This window comes from Chelonia mydas, chromosome 1 (assembly GCF_015237465.2).
Source record: "Chelonia mydas isolate rCheMyd1 chromosome 1, rCheMyd1.pri.v2, whole genome shotgun sequence".
In the NCBI taxonomy this organism is placed as follows: Eukaryota; Metazoa; Chordata; order Testudines; family Cheloniidae; genus Chelonia; species Chelonia mydas.
The window spans coordinates 32,784,831-32,811,778 of record NC_057849.1 but is presented as its reverse complement, the minus strand read 5'-3'; the positions used below and the strand labels follow the sequence as shown (position 1 = coordinate 32,811,778).

General features: G+C 42.1%; 2 protein-coding genes across 5 annotated transcripts in view; one reads left to right on the top strand and one right to left on the bottom strand.

Annotated features, from left to right (window-relative positions):
- Nucleotides 1-19,264, bottom strand: part of CEP126 (centrosomal protein 126) — a 55,714-nt gene extending 36,450 nt beyond the window's left edge. For all 3 annotated transcript variants that reach the window (XR_006286005.1, XM_043529392.1, XM_043529395.1), the window contains exons 1-5: nt 19,107-19,264; nt 17,792-17,911; nt 9,810-9,955; nt 6,747-6,858; nt 2,693-2,891 (exon numbers count right to left, since the gene is read on the bottom strand). Coding sequence is in view for 2 of the 3 variants with exons in the window: in XM_043529392.1 (XP_043385327.1) it covers nt 2,693-2,891; nt 6,747-6,858; nt 9,810-9,955; nt 17,792-17,911; nt 19,107-19,264 (735 nt within the window). In the remaining variant the exon portion in view is untranslated. The remainder of the gene's footprint in view (nt 1-2,692; nt 2,892-6,746; nt 6,859-9,809; nt 9,956-17,791; nt 17,912-19,106) is intronic.
- Nucleotides 19,178-26,948, top strand: part of ANGPTL5 (angiopoietin like 5) — a 30,078-nt gene continuing 22,307 nt past the window's right edge. The window contains exon 1 of one of the 2 annotated variants that reach the window (XM_037889831.2): nt 19,178-19,329. In XM_037889831.2, coding sequence (XP_037745759.1) covers nt 19,287-19,329 — 43 coding nt within the window. In that variant the 5' untranslated portion in view covers nt 19,178-19,286. The remainder of the gene's footprint in view (nt 19,330-26,948) is intronic. The other variant, XM_037889832.2, reaches the window with a different exon arrangement.

Sequence of the window (26,948 nt, the reverse complement as noted above, 5' to 3'; positions counted from 1 at the left end):
GCATGAGTATATACGGTATATTGTATTCTGTGTTGTAACTGAAATCAAAGTGTATATTATTTTTTATTACAAATATTTGCACTGTAAAAATGATAAACAAAAGAAATAGTATTTTTCAATTCACCTCATACAAGTACGGTAGTGCAATCTCTTTGTAGTGAAAGTGCAATTTACAAATGTAGGTTTTTGTTTGTTACATAACTGCACTCAAAGACAAAACAATGTAAAACTTTAGAGCCTACAAGTCCACTCAGTCGTACTTCTTGTTCAGCCGATCGCTAAGTCAAACAAGTTTGTTTACATTTACAGGAGATAATGCTGCAGTCTTCTTATTTACAATGTCACCAGAAAGTGAGAACAGCCGTTCGCATGGCACTTTTGTAGCCGGCATTGCAAGGTATTTATGTGCCAGATACGCTAAACATTCATATGCCCCTGCATGCTTTGGCCACCATTCCAGAGGAGATGCTTCCACGCTGATCATGCTTGTTAAAAAAAAAAAAAGTGTTTTTGTTAAATTTGTGACTGAACTTCTTGGGAGAGAATTGTATGTCTCCTGCTCTGGTTTACCCACATTCTGCCATATATTTTATGTTATAGCAGTCTCGGATGATGACCCAGCACGTGTTCATTTAAAGAACACTTTCACTGCAGATTTCACAAAACGGAAAGAAGGTACCAATGTGAGATTTCTAAAGATAGCTGCAGTACTCGACCCAAGGTTTAAGAATCTGAAGTGCCTTCCAAAATCTGAGAGGGATGAGGTGTGGAGCATGCTTTCAGAAGTCTTAAAAGAGCAGCACTCCGATGCGGAAACTACAGAACCCTAACCACCAAAAAAGAAAATCAAACTTCTGCTGGTGGCATCTGACTCAGATAATGAAAATGAACATGCGTGGGTCCGCACTGCTTTGCATTGTTATTGAGAAGAACCCATCATCAGCATGGACGAATGGAACGATGGTTGAAGCATGAAGGGACATATGAATCTTTAGCACATCTGGCACGTAAATATCTTGCGACATCGACTACAACAGTGGCATGCAAATGCCTGTTCTCAATTCCAGGTCCTGACTGAAAAAGGAGTTTGGGAGAGGTCGCAAGGTTATTTCAGAGGGGTTGTGGTATTGCCACCCTTACTTCTGTGCTGCCTTCAGAACTGGGCAGCCAGACAGTGGCAGCTGCTTACTGAAGGCCCAGCTCTGCAGGCAACAGTGCAGCAGTAAGGGTGGCAATACCATACCATGCCATCCTTACTTCTGCACTGCAGCTTGCGGCTGCTGTGCCTTCAGAGCTGGGCTCCTGGCCAGCAGCTGCCGCTCTCCAGCTGCCCAGCTCTGAAGGCAGCCCCACTGCCAGCAGCAGCGTAGAAGTAAGGTTAGCAATACCCCAACACCCCCTACAATAACCTTGCAACCCCCCCCCCATGCCTTTTTCTGTCAGGACCCCTACAATTGCAACACCATGAAATTTCAGATTTAAATAGCTGAAATCATGAAATTTATTATTTTTAAATTCCTATGACCGTGAAATTGACCAAAATGGACCGTGATTTGGTAGGGCCCAAGGCTGGCTGAGGTGGTGCTTCCCCCAATTCCTTCAAAGAGTATATCAGTACTGAGTGAGATATCTCTTGAAATTGAGAAACTGGCACCAAGAGACTCAGAAGATCGCATGCCATGGCATATGCCTCAGGTGTTGACGGCACTGATACATTCTCTTGCACTGATGAATAAGATGGTGCTTCCTTACAGATTGGTCTCAACAGCACCACCTGAAGTGTTGTCTGCACCAGGGAGTGTCTGCTTCCAACCTTGTTTGTTGGACATTGGTGCTGAAGACCTCAATCTCCTGGATGACAGTTCCCTTGGTGCAGTATACTGGCTTTTTCTTCGGTACTGAAGAAGGAGATTGACACTGAGATTCCGCCATGTCAGGAGGAGTACTCCTAACCAAAGCAGAAGTGTTCTATGTCCTCCCCAAGCAGGAAGGTTCCAAGGGTGGGGGCAGGACTGCCTCCATAAGAAAGTGCTTTATAGTTTGACCTCCCTGTATTTTTAGTTCTGGACTTAAACTCCCTGTAGATTTGGCACCTTCCCCTGATGTCAGCTTCTACAAGACACTTCAGGCACCTGGAGTGCAGGTTACTGAACTGCAACAGCTTCTTGCATCCATCACAAGGTTTGAAGAACAGGGACTGAGGCATGCCCTGGCATCAGGCAACAGTACCCAGAACCAGCAAGAACTGAAGAGTACACTGAATACAATGGTAAAATAGGAAACCTACTAGGTAAAATACTACACTAAGACTATTAACAAGTACCAAATATATTCAAAGGGAAAGAGTAGGAAAGAGGGAAACTCTCACAGTAGCAAAGTAGTACACTGCCACAGCCATCATGAGCAGTAAGAATGAACTGGAGGCTGAGGGGCATGGGCGGATCTCTCCTTTATATCATTGTGCAGCAGCACGAAGGAGCAGACAGTGCACGTGCTTTCCTGACTGGTACCATGAAGGGAAAATCTGATACTATTAGTATACTGGGCAGGCACACACCTAAAGTTGAGTGGACATGTGCAATCACTTGAAACAGAATCAGATTGTCAGGATGATAGTTGCCTATCTGACTTTTCATTTTTAGTAAGACACTTAAGAAACATTATTTAGTGAATAACTTCCAAAGAATCCTACCACCAAGCTGCTGAGATGCTGTTCTTCAAGGAGTCGCTGCATTTCTTCCAGATTTTGCTGGAACAGAAGTTGGTCACTATCCAAGTCTGTTCCACTGTTTTCTTGGATCATTTTATCATAGCCACCATTTGTGGAGATCTGCTTCCGATGTAAGAAGCCATTTTTAGATGCTGATGAATCAGAGGGAGAATCTGTAGTTCTTGGTGTGAGAAAATAAAAATTAAGCCAAAAATAACGAAACTATGTATTTCTTGATCTAACTATATACTTTACAATGCATATCTTTTAAAATAAGAAATATACTGAAGTGCATGGCAAGAATATAATATCTCCCAAATAAAGGCAACATAATATATACATAATTCCTCATGGGGCTGATAGCACCACCAACTATTAAGGCTGCGCAGTTGCTTATAGCTTTGCCAAACTTTAACCATTTGGGCTGGAATTTTTCATGCTTAATGACTGCCTCAGGATGAATTTTTTTTGGAAAGCGTCTGCCAAAATGGTTCAGCCATTTCCAAGAATGAGTCTAGGGTTTCTTTTTGCCCACGTTAAAAAATACTGGTGATATTTTCTTTGAGAAGCTCTAGTGTCCCCATGCCTTGGAAGAGGGATTTGAATTTGACATAGGGTGGAGGAGAGCTTTGTGTCAGGGATGTGGCTTTGCCATCCCACGAAAATTCACCCAAATTTGGCCAAGTTATCATAAGCCTTTGAAAAACTGGAGTTCACAAATGCTCAGCAGAGACTTGCCAGAGTTTTGCAACTAAAGTCCCCAAAGATTATGTGTACATTGTCCATACGCCAGCCCATGGTTAAGCAAGATTTTCCCTGCAATTGCAGCTCTGGGCTGCAGCAGGCTGGGTCCCGGCACTGAAAAAGACAACAGGAAGCCTGTTTCTCCTGTGCTCCCAATGACCCCCTGCTGGACCCCAAACAGCCGGGAGGAGGAAGCTGCCTCATTTGAATGCAGAGAAGACAAAAACCAGACTAGGAATGGGAGTGGGGGAGTACATTAGGATAAAGAGCCAGGGAGGGACAGCTGGGATTGGAGGCTAGTGAGGGAAGAGGAAAAATGGGACTGGGAGTTGGGATGGAGGAAGACTGAGACTGGTTTGGCAAGGAGACTGGGAGAAGACACTATGACTGGAAGCAACGGAAGGAAACAGGTGGGAGATACCTGGGAGCCAGTGAATCGGGTGGAGTGGAAGACTGACGTCAAATGAGGAATTGACTGGCAGGGGTGGGGAGGAATGGGACTGAGAATCGGTGGTGCAGGGGGAAGGAGCAGGTAGTAGAGACAGCTTGGAGGAGGAGTCATGGTGCATGAGAACTGGGATTGGCTGGGCAAAGACTGAGATACGAACACAATGGTGGGCAGGGACACACTGAGACTAGATGAGGGAGGAAAACTAGAGCCAGGGAGGAAAACTGGAAGTCACTGAGGACAGGAAATGTGGGCAGGGGTGACTGAAAGGGAGAGAGAGAGAGATTGGATGAGGAGCCGGCAGGGTAGTTGGTCTGGTTGGGCAGGACATTGAGAACAAGAAGCTGTGGGGGAGGGACAGGGAATGACTGGGCAATGAGACTGGGATGGGAAGCCTATGGAGTGGAGAAACGACAGAACTAGGACAGGGGCAGGTAAAAGGGGGAGGGGCAGAGGGGATCAAGCTTGGGGGGATTGGGCAGAAGAGTCTGTGCTGCCCACTAAAACACACACTTCTCTGCAGCCTGGAATAGAACCAAAGGTTCCTGTCCCTCAACTTTCCTCTGCTGTCAGAAAATCATAGAAAAATCATAGAAGGTTATGGCTGGAAGACACCTCAGGAGGTCATCTAGTCCAACCCCTACTCAAAGCAGGACCAATCCCAACGAAATCATCCCAGCCAGGGCTTTGTCAAGCTGGGCTGTAAAAACCTCTAAAAATGGAGATTCCACCACCTCCCTAGGTAACCCATTCCAGTGCTTCACCATCCTCCTAGTGAAACCCATGAAGTGTTCCGTTCCCCTCTAGTGCTGGTCCACAGAGAGGATGACAGCCTACTACTGTTATCAGTTAGCCACTTAATTCAAGTAGGAAAAGTCTATGCAGTGGATATAAAGATTCCAGCCTTTCTGGTGATCCATGTAGGTGTCAATATGGCATCACACTATAGAGATTCTATTTTTTCAGATTGCTTTTTTAAAAAAGAACCTAGAAAATCACACAGAATAACTATATTCAAAGAACATTAAGATTGCAAAATCAAGCACTCATAAATTAGGAAATGCCAGATTAAAGTTGACTGTGCAACCTTAATTCAGCACCCTTGTGTTGTACATATTGGGATACAGTCTTTAATTAAAAAGAAAAGGAGTACTTGTGGCACCTTAGAGACTAACCAATTTATTTGAGCATAAGCTTTTGTGAGCTACAGCTCACTTCATCCGATGCTTGTCTTTAATTACATGATCACATGCTATTTTTATAGAAGTTGGAAAGTACATAGTGGATGAGGCAGAAAATTTCAGAAAGAGAAAGGATGGTCTCACAATTAAAGCAGTTGAATGCTTTCCTGGAGAACTGACTCTGCCACAGAATTCCTGTGTGATGCTGGGCAAGTCACTTAAACAAAACATTTCACGTGGCGTCAATAATTATGTGTTTCTCATTTTCTGGGTGCCCATCTTGATACACTGGGAATCTGATTTGCAGAAATGCTGTGCACTCTCAGCTGCAACTGAAGTCAATGGGAGCTGTGCTTTGACCACAGTAAGTACTGTACAATGCTAAGTACTCTGAAAAATCAGGTCCTAAGTGCCTCAAATACAAAATTAATAGATAGTCTCGACCTTAATCTTTGTACCTCAGTTCTCCATACATGAAATGGGAATAATACCTACTCATATCATATCTTTTTGTGCTTCAGCAATCTTGGGTAGAGCTGGGTGAAATTTTTTCAGCTAATAGTTTATTCACTGAAAAATGCAATTTTGGATGACCCAGAATTATTCACTAATATGTGTTGAGTTCGCTGAATAGCTTTGACCAAACTGAAATTGCAATGTTTCAGAATGGTCAAAATAAAATATTTTGTTTCAACCCAACTTGAAATTGTTATAATGAATGACCACAAAATGTTACTGGGAATGACAATGAATAGGCATTGGGACAGAAAAAAATAGAGAGAAAGACTCTATACCCTGGTGGTTAGGGCACTCGTTTAGTATCTGGGAAACCCAAGGTCAAGTCCGTGCTCCAATGACTATTTAATTATTTATATCAAGTGGAAGAGTTTCAACAGGAAAAATTACAAAAGACCAATGCCACATATATCCCATAGCCCAGCGGCTAAGACACTGTCTTGCAACATGGGAGATCAAAGTTCAAATTCCTTCTTCACACCAGGTAGGGGGAAACCAGGGGAATTAAACCTGGGTCTCCCACATCTCAGGTGAGTTTCCTAACCACTGGGCTAATGCTCATAAGGAGGGTTCCACCTCCTTCTCCTCCTCATTCCTGCTGTTTGTAAAGCTATTCCTCCTTTGCTTTTGTTAAAATGCCCAAAATTGAAACAAAAAATTTCAAGTTAGGCTGGAACAAAATGTTTCATTTTGATGAGACTTGAAATTTTTTCAACGTTTCAATTCAACCTAAAATGAAACCTTTTTAAAAAATTTTTTTGGAACTGCCCAGAAACAAAGAAAATTCCTTATTCATCCTGTTCTAATCCTTGGATGGGAGAATGGCCTTTGGCAGCCACTGCAACTGGTTCAGGCTAGAACAGTCCCGAGGCTGCTCTAACTGATGCTGGGCATTGAACTAGCCCCCAGGATTAGGGGAGTGTAAACGTTTGCCTCCTTTCCTCTGCTTTTGTGTCATGTAGACATCAAACAATTTAAGGATATGACACAACATTTTCATTTTAATAGTACTCATAGCAGCATTTTTTGCCACTTGATAGTTTGCCAAAATTTCCAAAAGAGTAGTGTCAATTATTTGCTGTATAATACAATGCATTAACTCAATAATTTAGTTTTTAAACACAATAGAATAAATAGAAATGTTTACCTGCAGCTACTTTTGTGCCTATTAGATGATGATAAATATAACCTTGATGTTAAAACTGACCCTTGAATTTGTTCAAGGGCCTCTTCTAAACGAGGAGCTGGTTTTCTCTGGACTATATGAGTTAAAGGGAAAGACACATCATCAGGAAACATTCTATAAAACTTTATCATAAAACATTTTGGCCAAAATTTTCAAATTTGGATACCTAAAGTCAGACTAACAATAAACAGAAATGGTTTGATCATCACGGGGAGCTGGGGTTGCTCAGTACCGCTGAAGACAAAAACCAGGCCAGTTCTATTTAGATGCCTAAATATGGATTATTCAGGAGCCTGATCTGAATTTGACAATTTTGGCATTTGTCTTTAGTCTACATTGCTGAAAGAAATATGCAATATATCACTCTTTTTGTTGTTGTTGTTTTAGCCAAACCATATTATACAACCTGATAAATGACTGAATAATTCTGTCCAGTATTTTCCCAGGATGAATTATGGTCTACTTCCCACATCATAGGTAGTAGTAAAGGAGGGGAAAGATGGTCCACAGAACTGTTACATCTCCTTTTGTGCAGGAGGGCAGGACAGGGGACTTTCTCCACCTCCTTAACACACTAGGTGGTGTAGCTATTGACCACTGGTGCCATTTATTCCTGCCTTGAAGCAGCAGGGAAACCACAAGAGTGTTTGCAAAAACAACTATGAGTCCTTGTGGCACCTTAGAGACTAACAAATTTATTTGGGCATAAGCTTTTGTGGGCTAAAACCCACTTCATCAGATGCATGGAGTGAAAAATACAGAAAGCAGTATAAATATTACCGCACGTGAAAAGATGGGAGTTGCCTTACCAAATGGGGGGGTCACTGCTAATGAGGCTAATTCAATTAAGCTGGAAGTCGCCTATTCTCAACAGTTGACAAGAAGGGGTGAATAGCAAAGAAGAAAAAATACTTTTGTAGTGTTAGTAAGGCCAATGCAATCAAGGTGGACGTTGCCATTTCCAACAGTTGACAAGAAGGTGTGAGTATCCACAGAGGGGAAAATTACGTTTTGTAGTGACCCATCCACGCCCAGTCTTTATTCAGGCCTTATTTGATGGTGTCCAGTTTGCAGCCTGACTCTCACTCTGGGCTCATGGCAAAGCCATGATTAAGTCCTAAAGTAGTACCATCCTTTCTTTTTTTTTTACTTTGATATTTGATCTTAAAGTCAGGGACATTAACTCACAGTTGATGCTGCTGCATTTGTGACAACAAATCTGACAAAAACCTGTTATTATTTAAGTGATATACCACTTTTGAGGCTATGGTTATACTACACAATTTTTTTGTTCAATACAGACCCAGTCTTAGGCTGGGTTAGGGTGCCCCCAATCCACTACTGCTTTGAGCTGGCTGGCTTGATAATACCATAGAATATTTGGAACAGCTAGTCCACCCTGTTTAAGGAATCTGTACAAAGTATCTACTCTCACTTTTGGTTTTTTCTTATTCCATATAAATTCTAACAGCATCCTCAGTATTCCTGCTACAGTTTTATCTAGGATAAACACAGAAAGATTTTAAAATAAGAAAGATATCCTTGTCTGAATATTCATTTTGACTGTGGCTATTCTTCCCAATCAAGAAACTGCATACTTTTTTCATTTGCTGAAGTAGTGGTTTGACATTTAACTCACAGAGTTCTTCTAGGTTGTTTGAGATTTGAATTGCCAGGTATCTTATAGAATTTGTACCCAAATGTTTTCTGGAGGAGTGACTTTTCAGAGTCTGGCAAACTGAAAGCTAACATTTGATCTCTGGCGTAGTTTACTTTAAATCCAAAGTCCTGGATTTCCTTTAAATCCAAAGTCCTGGATTTCTTTATACACTCATTTTAGGGAAATACTCGGTTTAGATAAAAATAATATAATACCATGTACATGTAATGCTATTTTCTAATGTGTTTCTGAATGTTTTAATCCCATGACAGATCCATTGTTCCTTATTCTCTGTGCAAAAGGCTCGATAACCAGTGCACAAAAAGTAAAGGAGACAATGGACATCCCTGCCTAGTCCCTCTGTGTAATTCAAAAAGGGGAGATTTAACTCCATTAACTTCCACAGCTGTTTTGGGCCAGTGTAAAGACAACTTATCCCTTTAAGGAACTGGGGGCCAAAGTCCTTATGGGCTAAGTTCCCTCTAAACTGTGCAGCTGTGCAGAAGGATACCAAGGGCTGCGCAGGTGCGCAGCGAGGAGAGGCGCCTCTCCCCCGCCACACATCACCTCCATATTAGTGCACATAACAAAATTCATTCCACACATGGATGTAAAAAATTAGAGGGAACATTGCTTATGGAACAGGACTTGAAAAAGAAAGTTCCACTCTACTCTATCAAAGAGTTTCTCTGCATCTAGTAATAACAAGAGAAATGGATCTTTTTTGATCTTGTACTATGGATGATTCAAGTACTCTCCAAATATTGTCTGACATTTGCCTATCCTTAATCCAGTTTGAGCTGGATTTATAACCTGAGTTGATTACAGTTTATGCTTTGTTATACTTTGTTTTATATGTAACCGTATCTGTTTCTATCATTATCCCTTTTCACTATCTCCTAAATCTTAGCCTTTAGACAAGAAACATGTTTGTTTTCACTATAAATATATCTCAGTGCTGCGAAGTTACATTGGGGCTGATCCTCAGCTAAATCAAACAGGCTGGTGTGTGCACTGTTCCTTTAGAAGATAATTTATCTAGTAATTTCTGTGAGTATCCAGTGGTTAAGGGAACACTGGACACTGCAAGGGAACACTTTCAGGTGGCTTAGGGATTGGGGTACATCTATTGTTAACCTGCAATGCAAAGTAAGGGATAGCACTGCCCTGAGGAGATTGTTTGGGTAGCTGATAGATTGATGGTGTCAGGGACTGACTCTAAGTTTAGTATAAGCGAATCTTCCTATCACTGGAGGCAGAAGGGTAACAAGTTGACTCACAGTCCTGGGCACTTTGAGGAAGCATTCTACTGACAAATACATACAATATGAGGATTCACTACATTGAGCGATGAATTTCCAAACCTGTTCTCCTGCGCTGGGAAAAAGGGAGATGAGCACGCTGGAACTTTTCAGTTGCTTCTTGAAGTTTCAGTTTCCTTTGTTTCAGGATCTGTTCTCTAAATCTTAGTTCTTTTTCTTCTTCTGCTTTCTGTTTTTCCTCAAGTGCTCTATTTAAAAAGTAAAAACAACAGGATATCTTGTTTTTCTGATGAACATAACCCATCACACAGGAATTATAATTACACTCAGAGAAATGCCTTCATAAAACTATTTGCATAATATTATAATATCCTGTTTAGTTTAAAAGTTTACTTCTTGACAGATTGCAGTGCCACACAAACTTCAGAGTAACTGGAATATGAGGGTTCAGTTGAGAACATTTTTAAAATTGGACAATGTCCTACAAGTGCCAAGAAGAGGGGTCATATCACAATCTTTTTATTTGCTAACTTTGGTAAGAAGATCTGACCCTCCCTTATGAAAGGAATATAAAAATTGCCAAGCAGATTAGACCAGTATCTGGTCTCTGACAGTGGCCAGTACTAGATGCTTCACAAGGAAGAGTTATGTAACAAGGCATATCCTCCCTATAATACCCTTTGCTGGCCAAGTGTGGCATTGTGGGTGCTCCCTGCCTCAGTTTCCCATGTCATCAATAAGTTTAATGAAGCTTTACATGGGGAACAATGCCCTTTCTGAGGGGTCTAGTTTATGAACCACAGACACAGAGAAAATACAAACCTCGGGCCCTAGACACCATTTGACCCTTCCTCTCTCCACTGTGTAAGAGTGATTAAGACTCAAATGGGAGTCTTGTTACACACCACAGATCTGAAGTCACTGATAATCTAGGTCTAAGCATTAGACCTGCTTTGGGACAGTGTCTCTGATCAAGAGACTGTCCACTGTGCACTTTTTTCGTGGCTGGACTTAAGAACCTGAGGGAAAAGGGGGTCTTTTGCTCATCGTTTATTTTTATGAACCTTGTTTATGGCGTTTTCCCAAATTAATGCTGGGTTACTTCCCTCCTTTTGTTAAAAGGGGTTTCTTTTCTACACTCAGACTCTGTGCTTGTGAGAGTGGAAGTATTGCCTCTTACAGGTGCCCAGGGGGTGATATGTAATTGTCCCAGTCTACTTGGTGGGGTTTGAGCCTGTTTTGTGTTGTATTGTTGAAAAGAAACCCCTAGATATTGAACCCAGCCCTTGTTGCTCCCAACTCCAACAGGCAGAAAGGTTACACAAATATTCCTGCAACAGTCACCACACTGACTACATTTTTGAACTCTGTGGCTAAGGGATCACAATGACTAGAAGCTCATCTTCCAGTTAAAATCCCCAGCATGTTTAGTCTAAATTCCCATTGAAATTGATGAGGACTTCTGCTTAAAAACAATGTCATGAAATGGCCCCGAATAACTAACAGCAGGTGTGTCTATGCCGAAAAATAATTTGTAATCCAAATATGTCAAATTAATGCTGGATCCAGTACTAGATGGATATGATAACTGCCTTCTACTTGCTTGAGACAGTAAATAATTGAGTGATTCAAGCTGAAATGTGCCCAGATCTGAATATAACCTACTGGAAAAGGAAGACATGTACAAGAAAACTATAGTAAATTTAGATTTGAATTTAGGCCACCTAAAAACCAGTTACAACATAAAAGTCCTATCATAAAAGGTCTTTCCTACACTCCTTCCTCAAGCTAAATTCTGTTGACCTTATTGGCAATTATGACTACATAAGGAGTATGCAATCAGTCCATTTGTTTCATTGAAGGGTAGCAACATTCTCTTGTGGTTAAAGGAAGGTATTGGGAATCAGGACTTCTGGTTTCCATTCCCAACTCTGTCAATGGCTTGCTATGTGACTGTGAGCAAGCAACTTAGCCAAATGTTGATGTTGCTTTTGTTTTGAATGCTGAAATTGAGACACTTAAGATCTGATATTCAGAGATCCTGAACATCCCAAAATACAATGGAAGTCAATGAGAGCTGCAGGAACTCAGCATCTCTGAAAATTAGGCCCTTGGTGTATCAAACTGAGATCTCAAAAGTTACTAAAAATTGTGGACACTCGGTGCCATGGGGGGCCTAGAGGGAGAACATTTCTGTGGCTCAATTAACTTTTCTATAAAACTGGACTATTTACATACCTGACAGAGATGGTTTGAGGCTTAATTAATGCTGTCAGATTCTCAAATGGAAGTGCAAAGTATTATTATTATTTGCTGTTTGTTTTACTATTTATAAAACAAGGGCATTATGAGGTATGTTTTATTATACCACTGACCTTTTTACTAAGCAATAAAGGTTATTTTCATACACAAACCTGAAGTCATTTGTACTTTATACCTCCAAAATAAACAACAAACATTGTATGAAGATGGTGTCAATAGAAGCTATTGCATGTCTAAGACCATCCCAAATGACACAGTTAATGGGGGAGGGGAGGGGCATTATAGCTTTCTAGGCACCCAACCCATTCAGGTAGTGAATACTGGATAAAAAACAGATAGACCTACTCAGCCTAAAAAATGTTTTTTTAAAAACAACCCTCCATGCAGCAACTCAGGCAAAGGAGAGTTTGCTTGATCTACAAATTCATATGCTGGATCTGTCTTTTGTATAGATAATGGGAAATCCTACAACCCTACAGCTGGAGTATGTGGCTCAAAGAGGGAGAAGGCAAGTTCTACCTAGCCTTGGGACTGTTTATGTTTAAAAACTGCTATGGAGTATGGTGTAACATCTCTCTTCCATACTCCTGAGCACTGGGAAGGAGTTGGGAGGGGCTCCTGCCTGCTACAGCTGGAGAATTTATGAATTTTAGAATGGCAATTTATACAAAAATAGTTCAGCCCCACCTCCGAGAGCAGCCGTGCAGGGGAAGACCAAGTCCTGTACTCCCCAGCCCGGCTGGGACTGGCAGCTGGGAGCCCCCAGCTGGAGCACTCCCAGCAGCATGAGATCGGACCCACCTCCACCTCCGGGAACCTCCTGCGCTGCAGGAAGCTCCACGGTTGCTGCCTTTAGAGCCAAGAATTTGGTAGGTCCCTAAATATAAATAAGTAACACAAATATGTAGGGACAAAATTAGAAAGGCCAAAGCCTAAGGCATAAAATGAGATTAAACTAGCTAGAGACATAAAGGGTAACAAGAAAACATTGTACAAATATATTAGAAGCAGAGGAAGAGCAAGGACTGGGTAGGCCCCTTTCTCAATGAGAGGAGAAAGACAATAACAGAAAATGTAGAAATGGCAGAAATGCTAAATGACTTTTTTGTTTCAGTTTTCACCAAAAAGGCTAGTAACGATTGGATAGCTAACATAGAGAATGCCAGTAAAAGTGAGGTAGGATCAGAGGCTAAAATAGGGAAAGAACAATTTAAAAATTCCTTAGACAAGTTAGATGTCTTCAAGTCACGAGGGCCTGAGGCAATACATCCTAGCTCAAGGAGCTGATGGAAGAGATATCTGAGCCATTAGCAATTATCTTTGAAAAGTCATGGAAGATGGGAGAGATTCTGGAGGACTGGAAAAGGGCAAATATTGTATCAACCTATAAAAAGGGAAATAAGGACAACCCGGGGAATTACAGACCAGTCAGCTTAACTTCAATACCTGGAAAGATAATGGAGCAAATAATTAAGCAATCAATTTGCAAACATCTAGAAGATAATAAGGTGATAAGTAACAGTCAGCATGGATTTGTCAAGAACAAATCGTGTCAAATCAACCTAACAGCTTTCTTTGACAGAGTAACAAGCCTTGTGGATGGGGAGAAGTAGTAGATGTGGAATATCTTGACTTTAGTGAGGCTTTTGATACTGTCTCACATAAACAAACTAGGGAAATACAGCCAAGATGATCATCAGTTGATAAGAGCAAACAGGACAAATTCCCACTTTTGCCAAAAAAGTCAGGACAGCCACGACAGGGCTTAAAACAGGGACTGTCCTGTCCAAAAACTGGATGTATGAGTGAAGACTGAAATAATTGGGTTTGTTTAGTCTGGAGAAAGAGAAGTCCGAGAGGGGACATGATAACAGTTTTAAAGTACATAAAATGTTGTTACAAGGAGGAGGGAGAAAAATGTTCTTCTTAACCTCTGAGGATAGGACAAGAAGAAATGGGCTTAAATTGAAGCAAGGGTGGGTTAGGTTGGACGTTACAAAAAACTTCCTATCAGGGTAGTTAAGCACTGGAATGAATTGCCTAGGGCAGTGGTTCCCAAACTTGTTCCGCCGCTTGTGCAGGGAAAGCCCCTGGCGAGCTGGGCCGGTTTGTTTACATGCTGCGTCTGCAGGTTCGGCTGATCACGCCTCCACGCGGTTCACTGCTCCAGGCCAATGGGAGCTGCTGGAAGCGGCGCAGGCCGAGGGACATACTGGCTGCCACTTCCAGCAGCTCCCATTGGCCTGGAGCAGCGAACCACGGCCACTGGGAGCCGCGATCAGCTGAACCTGCAGATGCAGCAGGTAAACAAACCGGCCCAGCCCGCCAGGGGCTTTCCCTGCACAAGTGGCGGAACAAGTTTGGGAACCACTGGCCTAGGGAGGTTGTGGAATCTCCATCATCCTACATTTTTAAGAGCAGGTTAGACAAACACCAGTCACGGATGGTCTTCATAATACTTAGTTGTGCCATGAATGAAGGGGATTGGAATAGCTGATCTCTCAAGGTCCCTTCCAATTCTATGATTTTATGAAAAAGTGGGAGTAAACAGAAGAATTTCCATACTTTTATTGTTTTAACATAAGTTTTTCTGTCTTCTATAAACAACCCAGTGAAGAAGCAATTTCCGCAATAGCTGCCAAAGTGTTTATAGCAAATTTGAAATCTAATGCTTTAAGAGGTTTAACCTACAATGCACTGCCCGGACATTACGTGGAAATGTATCATTGATATTAAAAACAGTAGATTGAGTAGATGGTAGAAATATTTCCTGGTTAATTTTATGAAATTATACAAGCAGGTGATGGATGGTATACTCCTATGTAGACTAAACATTTGTTACTACTTGGACTGAGTATGAAGTGTAAAAAAAGACTTATATCAATTACCTCTGCTTATGCAACATGCATGAAAACAGCCTGTTTAAGGGGGTGATATTTGCAAACTATCTTAGGCATGGTCTACGCTACAAAGTTAGGTTGACCCAAGTACATTGCTCAGGGCTGTGAAAAATGTCATGCCCTGTGCAACAGAGTAAAGCTCATATAAGCTCTGGTGTAGGCATCATTAGGTCAATGAAGAATTCTACCTACCGCCTCTCAGAGAGGTGGATTTCCCATAACAATGGAAGAACCCTTTCGATCACTGTAGCAAGTGTCTACACAACAGTGCTACAGTTGCACAAATGCAGCAGTGCTCTAGCATTTCTAGTGTAGAAATACTCTTGGAGATCGACATCTGAGGCCCAATTTTCCAGTGCCATGCACTTTGTGTAGTTATTTAAACTAATGCAAAGTGATTACAAAGTGAATGTAAAAACACTGACAGATGAGAAAGTTAGTATTTTACACCCATTTTGCACTACTGGAGATGACTACTATAAGGTGCAGAGCAATGAAAAATCAGCCCCAATTTTTTTGTAGTTTTAAAAATGTCTAAAAAACGTGAAAGCATTACATTCTGTAAACCCTACATCTCTGGAACTGAACTGCCTTTCATGTTGTATCAACAACAATGACATTGACAGCTTGGGGGACAGCATTTATTAGACAGTCAATGCTACAGAGCCAGCAGAGGGGGCACAGACCTTGTTTGTATTCTGCAATACATTACCTTTGAAAAAATTTCAGTGGAATTATAGGTTTAAAAAGTGAATACAGAATTGGAGAGGGCATATACTACCCGATTGCAATAGGCAGATTTCCTACCCAGATTTCAAAGTAGTTCAGATATTGGCCGTAAGACACTTGATTGTAAATTTTACTAAATATGGCCCCTTCTATGAATAATAACGACAGCTACATAAGAAGACTAGAGGCAATAGCCCAACTCCAACCACTAATTTGAACACTGTACATCAGGCATGTGTTTCAATACTTTTGTGTTTCATCATTTGACTGAACACACATAGCACATTATATGATAGCTTATTTGTATATATGACTTTAAAGAGAAAATTCTAACTCACTGTGAATTTTCAGAAATTAAGAAATACTATGCAGAATCAGTAAAAGTGGAAAAGTTTGAAAATAAAAGGCTCAAACCTGCAAGCCCTCTATATACGGAATTCTCACTGCCTTCAAAAACAGTTCTCCGTACACTGAACTATCAGACTGGGGCTCAAAAAATGTCATATAATTTGCATTTCAAGTGTATGCTGGTAATAGTTACTGTGTTGCTAAAACATGATAGTAAAATGTTAGGCCACGTGTTCCCCTCCACTTCACCTTGCTGCAGAGAAAGTTACAACACAAAAAGGCAGAGAAGGTAGAACAACATCTCTGCTACATTCTGTAGGCCCAAACAGCATAGGGATCTTACTGCTATTAGGAGCAGGAAGGAGGTAGAGCTGGGTGCTCTGCGATATGCTCCTGTCAGGTCCACATGGATCTATTTTTTTAAAATCAGAAATAAATGTGAAGTTGTAGCTAGTGGTACCAAGAGTAATTTCTGTTACATGCATGCAAACCCCTCAGGGAGGAATTTTGGTGCAGCCACTTGGCAGTGTGGGTCCAGTATGCTACCAGGGAGCAGGGGGAGCCCAGATAGCAACACAGAGGCTGCCACATTCATATGATTACTCATGCCCTTTGTAGGTGTTCTGAAATCCCAATGGATTTCATAACCTCCCCAAATTTTACAGGCCTAACCCAATGACCCACTCATAGGAGGTAAACCACATCCCTCTCAATGGAACAGCCAGGAAGAAAGAATAAGTTAAAACTCAAGGAGCTTCCTAGTCCCTACATTATTTTCCCCACAAAGGGGAACAGTAGCTCTTGATTTTCAAGTTTTCTATATTTTGTATATTTCACAATGTATTCATGCTGAGAACTTTACAACTTTCAGACTGCTGAGCAGAACAAAACAGGTAGTTTCCCTTTCATCTTCCACTTGTTAGGAGAAGATCTCTCACAACACACTTACAGTTCAACCACTGATAAATTATATCTCAGGTGCCATACAAATAAACAATTATTTATTCTATATACATCATACCTACATTATTTAACTAATAATTTTACCTCGATCATAATCTAGAAACACAGCATATTTCTTAAGGCTACTATTATAATGGAACTCTTATGGAAGTGCATATAACATCTACATGAATACCCATTTAATGACAGTAGTCCACTATAAATACAGACTTCTAGAGTCTGTTGTTACATTAAGAGTATAATATTTCAGGATTAATAAACTAATGTATAGTGTACATCTCAAATGCATAGCAGTAACAACAGTAATGTAACAAAACTAAGCAAAATACCTTATCTTGCCATTGTGATTTAGTTTATTATTCTTTTCAAAGCTCATCAGTCAAAACATTGTGTTTGATGATTTTTAGCCAACTGTCATGTTTTTGCATACAACATGTATTAGGAGAGGTAGACAATTCAGAGTTGCCATTTAAAATACCCACAAGATGACTGCTACAAATAAAATAAAAAGGGTTCAATCCTGTATTTGTTGCAAATTCAAAGCTCCCACAAAGCCAATCAGAGTTTTGAGAACACAAGGAATACAGATGGGGCCCAGCAGATGAAGAAATATTGCTAAAGGAAGGTAATTCTGATCAACAAAGCTAATTAAAAAGTTTCCATAATAATGAGAAACTCTGAAGAAGACTCACACTTTTCATATTTTGGGTGTCTTATAACTACAAACTAATCCTCGATTCTTCTGGAATGGAGCTGTGCTACTATTTAGATCCATAAATTTTTTTAAACAAATCAATAAAACAAATATCTAACAACTTAACTAAGTCCTCACAGAACAAAATACAAACAACCCCCCCACAACCAAATCCCATAATTACTTACTTTCTTCTTCTGTTTGTCTCTATACAATGTTTTCGTGCTCGACTCCTACATATTTTTTGATCCTCTAATAATGCTTCACGCTCTTCTTCTAAATCTCTTTCAAGAAGAAATTTCAAAGTTCTGACCATGGCATTATGTTAAGGAGAACAGAAAATGTATCTGAAATCCTTGAAATTCCTATGCAGTATTCTTATTAAGTTTTAGAATGATTATAAAAGAGTTTGTAGTATTAGGCACATATTTACAACTGGACTTTTCATGGGCATAGTAGCCTGTTTGCATAGTAGCCTGTTGCATCCTTTCGCGTGATTGGAGCTTTATGTAGTTTTTTGAGAAAGTGTAAACTTTATCCATGAGCAACTAAAAGATGACAGGTTCAGAGTAACAGCCGTGTTAGTCTGTATTCGCAAAAAGAAAAGGAGTACTTGTGGCACCTTAGAGACTAACCAATTTATTTGAGCATAAGCTTTCGTGAGCTACAGCCATACAGGGCATTCATGCTACTGCTGCTACTGGCTGCTACTCTGAAACCAGTAGTAAAAATACTGCTGAGCATGAGTGCCCTGTCTACAGAAGGACTCCCATCATTTCCACCACAGGTAAAGATGAATCAAATTGTGCAGCAGTGAGATATCCCCAAGATATCTACTGTATGCAAGACTAGAGAAAGACAGAAAGTTCAAACCAACTAAAATCAAATGGTTTTAGGTACTGTTTTATTCTCCTTGATGTAAAAAGAGACTGGTTTTTTTATGCCCATGTATCTTGCTGTAACATCACAATATCTTGCTGCAAGATGATCAAAATGGTTCCTTCTAGCTTTAGAATCCAAGAATAACCCCATATTGCCACCACTCTGGGGGGCACCACAGGGACTGGGTACCTTGGGTATCCTGACAATAGTGTAAGCAGGCCCCTCCTGTAAAACCACTGGGGAGGATACGCCCATCCATTGGACAAACCCCACCCACATCTAAACAGGAGGGCAGCTGAGCAATCCTGAGTCCCACCCATCCCTGGGGTGGCTGTCCCACCTATTCCTAAAGCAGCCACCTCTTGGGACCGCTGAATCAAGCCTCTCCCGCATATCCCCAGTGAGTCACCCCATGGGGCCTGTCCTCCCATCCCCAGCCTCCCTCCTCAAGGGGCCCATTCCATGCACCTCTTCTCTTCTTCCCCAGAGAGCCTGTCGCTGGGGCCCGTCTCCCCCTCCTCCAACGTCCCCCGGGGCCGGGAGGGAGCCCGTCCCGCGGGGCCCGTCAGCCCTCCCCCTGCAGAGCCCGCCGTGGCCACGGCCCGGACCCGCGAAGGATACGCGCACGCGCTACCCGCGAAGGTGCCGGCGTGGCTCTGGCTGGCGCTGTCCGGCTCTGGGCGGAAGAGGCTTCTCCAGCCGGGGCCGCCCGGTGCAGCAGAGCTCGGCTCCCGCTGTGCGGGGCTGACGCCCCCCGCGGCCCGCACGCCGGGCTCCATTCAGCCCCGCCGGGCCGCCCCCATGCCAGTTCCTGCCTCCGGCCCGCTCGGTCCCTCACACGCAGGTCAGTGCGGGGCGGGGGCGCCCACGGCCCCGGGGCTCGGCCGCCCCGCTGCCATCTTGGCAACCGGAGACGCCGCTTCCTTCGCAACGGAAACCAGGGACGACGCGAGGGGAGGAGGAGGAGCCTGGGCACCCTCGGCAAGGGAGACGGGGGCGGGGCCTGGAAGGGGCGGGGCCTGGGGCAGGGCGGGAGAGGGGCTGGGAGACAGGGTGGGGCCTGAGTAGAGGGCGGGACTGGAAGCGGAAGGGGCTTGGGTGAGAATTGTAGGGAGAAGCCTGTGGGGAGGATGTTGCTAACCTCTTCAAAACCCTTAAACAGCCAAGAAATGAGTTGTTGTTTTTTTTTTAAAAAAAGATACACATTTGGGGTTCTTTTTATTTGCTGTCTAGTTTTTGAGCATTTAAGGGATCATGTTTTTTAAGAAAACTACTTCTTTTAAAAAACCGAATATCTCATGTAATCAGGAGACTCTTGGAGCTGGGGCTTTACAAAAACACCAAACATGATCAGTCAAGTGATAACATTTTGTGAGAGCTGGTAATACTGGGACACCTTTATGGGTAAATCATGTTAACAGTTTTGCAAACTCTCACAATTTTAGAGTTCTTCTTAAAGTCCCAGCTCCATGACTTGTATCTGGTAAGACTGTCTGCTTGTGTAACCCACGCACCTCTTTGGTGTGGTGCTCTGTCCCATCTAGTAGCACTGAGACCACTTAGAGAGAGATTAATGTGTTTGCTCTACAGCCTTAGCTAAGAAGGGTCATGTGGCTTTTATCTCATGCAGTAGATGTTCACGCACTAACCTCCAGAGATCCCAACTTCGATCCCACCCGCCAACAACCAGGGTATGTTGGTGTTAAAAGTGGGGGCTTGTCCGGGATTTCAACAGGGAAGTCTCTGATGCTTGGCATATGCTTCCTCAGCTAGGAGAAGTATGTAACCCACACACCTCATGGGTGCATCTAGTGGCACTGAGACCACTTAGAGAGAGATTAATGAGTTTGCTCTACAGCCTTAGTTAAGGGCCATGTGGCTTTTAGCTCATGCAGTAGAGGTTCATGCATTTAGGTCCACCAGTCCTAGGTTCGATACCACCCACCAATGACCCCACCACTTGCTTGCTTTCTCCAAGTTTCTAGCTTTCATGTTTGCCGAGAAAAGCTGGAAAACCTGAGTGCACCTTGAAAAATAGAAGAATATCCAAAAATACTCCTATCCTAAAGATCCTGTCCTAAAGATTAGAAAACAATTTCATGATTTTAATCCAATCTCATAATTCTTTGAAGCATGAACTCATTTTTGAATGCTTGGAGTTGGCAGTACTGATGTTGTTTCAAATGGGCCTTTTATTGGCTCAGAATCATGATATGGAGAACAATACTCATTGCTGCACTTTGCTCCCTTTTGGAGGCATTTGGGAGGATTTTGTACTCCTTTCGTTCCCTCCACACAGTACAGCACTTGGCATATAGACACTGCTCATCAGCAGGCAGGACAGCCAAGCTAGTGATGTGGCAGCACAGGGTGTTAACATGCTTTTAGAATAATATTAATTTTTTTTCTCTAAAAAGTAAATAGCATTATGTGGGATTCTATGTTTGTTGTCTCAACTATTTCCATATTGTTCTTGATTTATGGTAAAAGGATGTCATTTTCTACCTGTCTACAAACTAAGGCTGGATTCTTTGCTCGTCTTGTTACTGAAAATAAAGATTTTGCAGCTCAAAACATGCTTCAGTGAGCCTATTGCCTTCAGTGGATTTGCACAGATGTAACTGATTACCTTAGTAAATCATTTTGTTTGTTGATGATGCAGAACATGAAATAGAATTCAGCTCACTTTCTGCTAGCTGTGCTAACTTTGCAATGCTAAAATGAATAGACAGCAATGAACAATTATATTTGTAATTACAGTATGCAGTTATAACACATAATACAAAAAGGGAGCAGCTGTGTGGAATAAAAACGTACTGTTTGTTCCGTTATTTTCGGAGAAGAACTGCACTTTAAGCAATAAGACAGAACAGGGTGTGTAATACTGGGATATTGCCATACCTTGGATGAGATGTCAGTACAAGGCCAAAAGCCCCGGTGATTTCCTGGCAAGGCACTTCTTGGCAGCTATGTTTGTTTTTAAACCACTTCTTCTCTTTCATAATGTGCAGCTGTTCTGTGGCTGTGCTGATGAGAATAAAAATAATATTTTGCATTTGAGTTCTTTTTTCAACAGTGCTGTACAGGGCTCACCATACTTTCTGAGGTAGGCATTATTATCACCATTTTACAAATGGGAAAACTTAACTCAAAAGGCTAAGAGACTTGCTTAAAAGTACCCAGCGTATAAATGTCAGAGCTGAGATGAGACTCCAAGAATCCTTGCTCTCAGTCCCCAATGCTAAATACTAGCGCAATAGTCACCTTGTATGCTTCCCACCAGTACAAAATAGGTATAAAGCATTAACAAAACAGAATAGTAATGTTTCACATCCACTTTTAAGTTGGGCATATTGTCACAATTCAGGGCAACTGCACCTGTATTTCACCTTAGTGTTCCAGCAAGGGTAACCACTTTCAGGCTTCCAGCTTCCCAGCCATTGCTTTTCTGCGAGGAGTCCCATGTCTCTCTCCCTTCTGAATGGAGTATTGCCAAGCTGCACAGTTCCCTGCCTTCACTGGGTCATGTCCAACACAGGCAGGTTTACCAAGGACATCTGCTTGCTTTCTCTTCAGAGACAGTTAACAGGTGTAATTGCTATAGTTATAAGGCATCACACAGTTCTTTCTCTGAATGACTATTTTATTCTTCAGGTAAAAGCATTACAGAGAAAACATATTAAAAACAATTAAAGATCCTACATGCGTGCTAATAAGCTCACCAGAGTTCAACTTAATATGGATTCTGGCAGGTGTAGTCTTTCAACCCCAAGCCCAAGGGGATTCTTTGCAGTTACCAGTTCATCAGAGCTTCAGCTCAGAACAAGCACACAGTCTTATGAGGCCTCAGTAGGCCCAGTGCTTCCACCCTATCATAAGGATTGGGGCCCTCAGGGGACCAGGAATCATTTCCATTTGATTTATCAGGAAGAAGGCCATGAGACAGTTTAAAACCAGACTATGTATCCAAAAACCATTTCTTTGCTTGTTGGTCCCTGGAGAATCCAGTCTGAACTAGTATATGTGCACCTTTCTAGGGATGTGGCTTCAAAGGGCTGATAATGGAGGAAGTACATTATCACCTCCCTCCCTACTACAGAACATATACAATTGTATTTTTAATACAATATACCCCAAAAGATATTAATTCTAATTCAATAAAGTTTAATGTAAATCAATAAAATAGGGTTACCATAGTTGAACATTCAAAAAAGAGGACACTCCACAGGGGGAGGTATTTGCTCGTACCCCCACGCCCCCACCCCAACTCCACCCCTTCCCCGCCCCCATTCCAACCCCTTCCCCTAAGTCCCCGTCCCAACTCCGCCCCCTCCCTGCCCCATTGGACGCCTTCCCCAAATCCCCGCCCTGGCCCCGCCTCCTCCCCTGAGCATCTCGCGTTCCCCCTCCTCCCCCCTCCCTCCCAGCCATGCGAAACATGTGTTTCGCGGCGCAAGGGCTGGGAGCTAGGGAGAAAAAGCAGGCACTGTCTCAAGTAATCAACATTTACTCTCTTTCCTGAATGATCAACTCTTCTTTGGGGAAAAATAATAATGTCAAAATCCTGGACGTTTTTAGATATTTAAAAATTCCTCCTGGACGGTGATTTAAGAACCAAAAAGCCGGACATGTCCAGGAAAATACGGACATATGGTAACCCTACAATAAAATGTATCTTATTTCCTTAAGGTTTGTCCAGGATACTACAGGATATTTTCAATCTGTCACATATTTTGTGAAGTCCTGTCCCTTTAAATGTGTGAGTAATGCCCCCCTACCCAGTACAAAGCCTCTTTTTTGTGGTACTTTCAGTTTTGCAGCCAGAACAATTAAGTGAGCAAAGCAGACATCTGTGTTTCTATCAGCTCTCCCTGTGTCTGTCTATCTCTTTCTCTGCTGGGTCCAAATGTATCATCTTGCAACACAGGATTTCTATCCCACAAGTGCCCACTGCTGTCTCTGCCTGAAGAACAAGAAAAAGTAAGCAAATAATACTATATAAAAAGGTTGACATTTCACCTAGAGGCACAATATGACAGACTGCTGCTTTTTGCACCTGGGACAGTATGAGCCAGATAGCTAGAGAGGGGAAGTGGGCAAATAAAGATAGAAAAAGGGATAAGGGTACTGCAATTACTACCAGAGCTGTTCAAACACAAAAGAGAAAGTAAGCAGACCACATGATTGATTGACCACATGCAAGCAGGCAGAGAGAGAAACAGCTTAGCCTGCACTGAGGATCTATAGCTAGCAGAGGGAGTCCAGGTACAGCCCAAGGAAGAATTCTGAAATCTGCAGTGTTGGTACACAGCCAGAAAAGGAAGAATGAGTACAGACAGTGCAGTAACAACAAAACAGTTTCCTGTGGCACAGAAGACATCCAGGAGGAAGTCCAACAGGAGAGCAGAGAAAATGGCAACTTTTGTGGGCACTGTTGGTGAATTCAACCACAGCTGCAAATCATGGGTGGTATACCTTGAATATTCTGAGTAATTTGTAACCTGCAACACCATTCTAGATGGATGAAGAGTTTCAAGTTTGCTGACAATTATGGGACTGAAGGCATATGGACTGTTGTGTGACCTATTGTCTACTGTGCTTGGAACTGTCACGTATGCTGAAGCTACTGCAGCAATGCAGGAACATTTTTCTCCTACCCCACTGATTATAGTGGAACAATATCGGTTTAATCGGCAACATCAGGGAAGTGGAGAGTCGATAGCGCAGTTTGTTGCTGGTCTAAGGAAGTTGTCAGAGCATTATCAGTTTGGACAAACATTAAGTGATGTCCTGTGTGACCAATTAGTCTTCGGATTATGCAATGACCAGCTCTGGAAGAAGTTACTGATTGTATCAGCGCTTCATTCAAGAAGGCCGTTGAAGTAGTAGTTGCAATGGAAACTGCTGAGAAGAGTCCTATGGAAATTAGTGTGAACTGAGATGTTCACCTCCTGCATCAGCGTGATGGAGGACCACAAGAATGTAAAGAATTTCCACGTGGCTGTTGTGCACAACCTACACACACTGGGAAGGATTGCTGGGCATGCCAAGCTATTTGCAAAAGTGCCAGAAGAAAGGACACACTGCCATGACCTGTCGTACAGTTCAACGACCAGCAACACAGAGTAACCGTACATCCAAGAAGACATCTATGAAGACTGAACCTGAGAAAGGACAGAAATCAGGAATTCATAAGTTGAAAAAAAATAAGACCTTTAGTGACACTGATCAAGACCTAGCACGTTATCAGAAGTTGGAGTCAGAAATGGCTTTGGGTCACACCTTTGTTCAAAGAAGTTCCTACAAGAATAGAGCTTGAAACTGGAGTGCCGTTTCATTGATTTCTGCCTGTACCTATCATCATTCTTTGTCACAATCATCTCTGGAAGAAACCTTCACAGTTTTGAAGACTTATACGAGAGAAAATTTAGGAGACCCCAAAAGGGATATTCCAGGTGAAAGTTAAACTAGATGGACAATCTGTTGTTTTACCCTTGTATGTGACTGAAGAAAAATATGCACCATTATTGGCAGATCTTGGTCTGAGGAGCACAAAGTGAATTGGACTGAGATCAAGGTGATCACAAAAGCACCTTGAAATTTTCAAGAAATACTGGACAGACTAAAGTTTTTGAAAAAGAGCTTGGACAGATGAGCAATGTGTCAATGAAGCTCAGTGTTAAGTCTGACAGCCAGCCAAAATTTTGCAAGTCCATAGTTATCCCTTATACTCTGAGGCCTCTGGTAGAAGCTGATTTGCTCCATTTAGTGAACACTGGCATCCTGTCACTGGTTTCACACAGTGAGTGGGCTACGCCCATTGTACCAGTGATCAAGAATGATGGCTCCATTCAAATTTGTGGAGATTTCAAAATGACACTGAATCTAGTTTTATCTGAAGATCAGTATCTACAACCTCGTATGGAAGATTTGTTTGCGACTCTTAGTAGAGGACAGTGTTTCAATATATTAGATTTGCTCAATGCATACCTACAAATGGAGCTTGATTCGGCATTTTGCAAATATCTCACAATCAGTACAGAATAAGGTTAATTTTGTTACAACAGGTTGACTTTAGGTATCACATCAGTACCTGCCCAGTTCCAGAAAGCCATGGATGAGATCCTGAAGGGACTGAATGGAGTTCAGTGCTATTTGAATGACATTCTTGTTACAGGAAAGGTTCAAGGGGATCATGTTTGAAATTTGACTGTGTCTTGCAACATTTGGAATATCATGGACTGAAAGCATGTCGAAACAAATGTGAGTTAGCAACCTTTGGCACGCGGCCTGCCAGGGTAAGCGCCCGGTGGGCCGGGCCGGTTAGTTTACCTGCTGCGTTCACAGGTTCAGCCCATCGGAGCTCCCACTGGCCGCCGTTCGCCACTCCAGGCCAATGGGGGCTGCGGGAAGAGGCACCCCAGCCGAACCTGTGGATGCGGCAGGTAAACAAACCGGCCTGGCCTGCCAGGGGGCTTACCCTGGCGGGCTGCATGCCAAAGGTTGCCAATCCCTGTATTAGAAAATCATCTAATCTTGATTTAAAATTGCCACCAATGGAGAATCCACCACAACCCTGGTAAACTGTTCCAATGGTTAATTACCCTCAGTATTAAAAATGTATGCCTTATATCCATTCTGACCTTATCTAACTTCAACTTCCAGACACTTCCATCACTTTAATGCTATATTAATTAACTTCAAATTTTGTATGTAACGTGTTATAAATATCAGACATCTTTCATTATATATATATGCTTGTAATACATATTTTCCAATAAACATGTCTCCAAGAGTCCATTGGAACTTAGTCAACTCTCTTATTAAATAATGAATTTAAGTTATGGGTCAGTACTTGAATACTTTTCTGTCCCAATGAAGTCAGTGGGAGTTTTGCCTGGTTGAGAGCAAAGATGAAGGCCTAAGTCCTTGTAGATTGTGGTTTTTCAACAAGCCTTAAGTAAGAGGTAGCTTTGCTGCTGCAAGAGCAGACCAGTCTGGTTCCCCCTTTCTCCATGGGGAAGTAATCTGTTGCAGCCCTTTACCTTGTGTATCTTACTTGTCTCTATGCTCCAGCTCAGTGGTGGTGACTGGTGCTTGGAGTGGGGCGGGGGGAGGGGGGTAGAGTAAAGGCCCTGCCTACTTCCCCTCTACTTCTCACCCAGGTGTACAGAAGAAGGAGTAGACATTGCTGTCTCCCTCCACACTTTCTACTCCTGGGGGAATTCTGTGCCAAAAATTAAAAATTCTGTGTACAATATTTTAAAAATCTGCATTTTTATTTGTCAAAATAACACTATATAATCACGCCAATTTCAATTATTTTGGTAATTTATTTCAAATACCTATCAGCAACTATGTCTGTAACAATACAGACACAAAAAAATTCCTCCAGGAGTAGAGAATTAAGGAAACATCTATGACAAACCAGTTCCTATTTCTCTGCCCCCTCCCTCCAGAGCC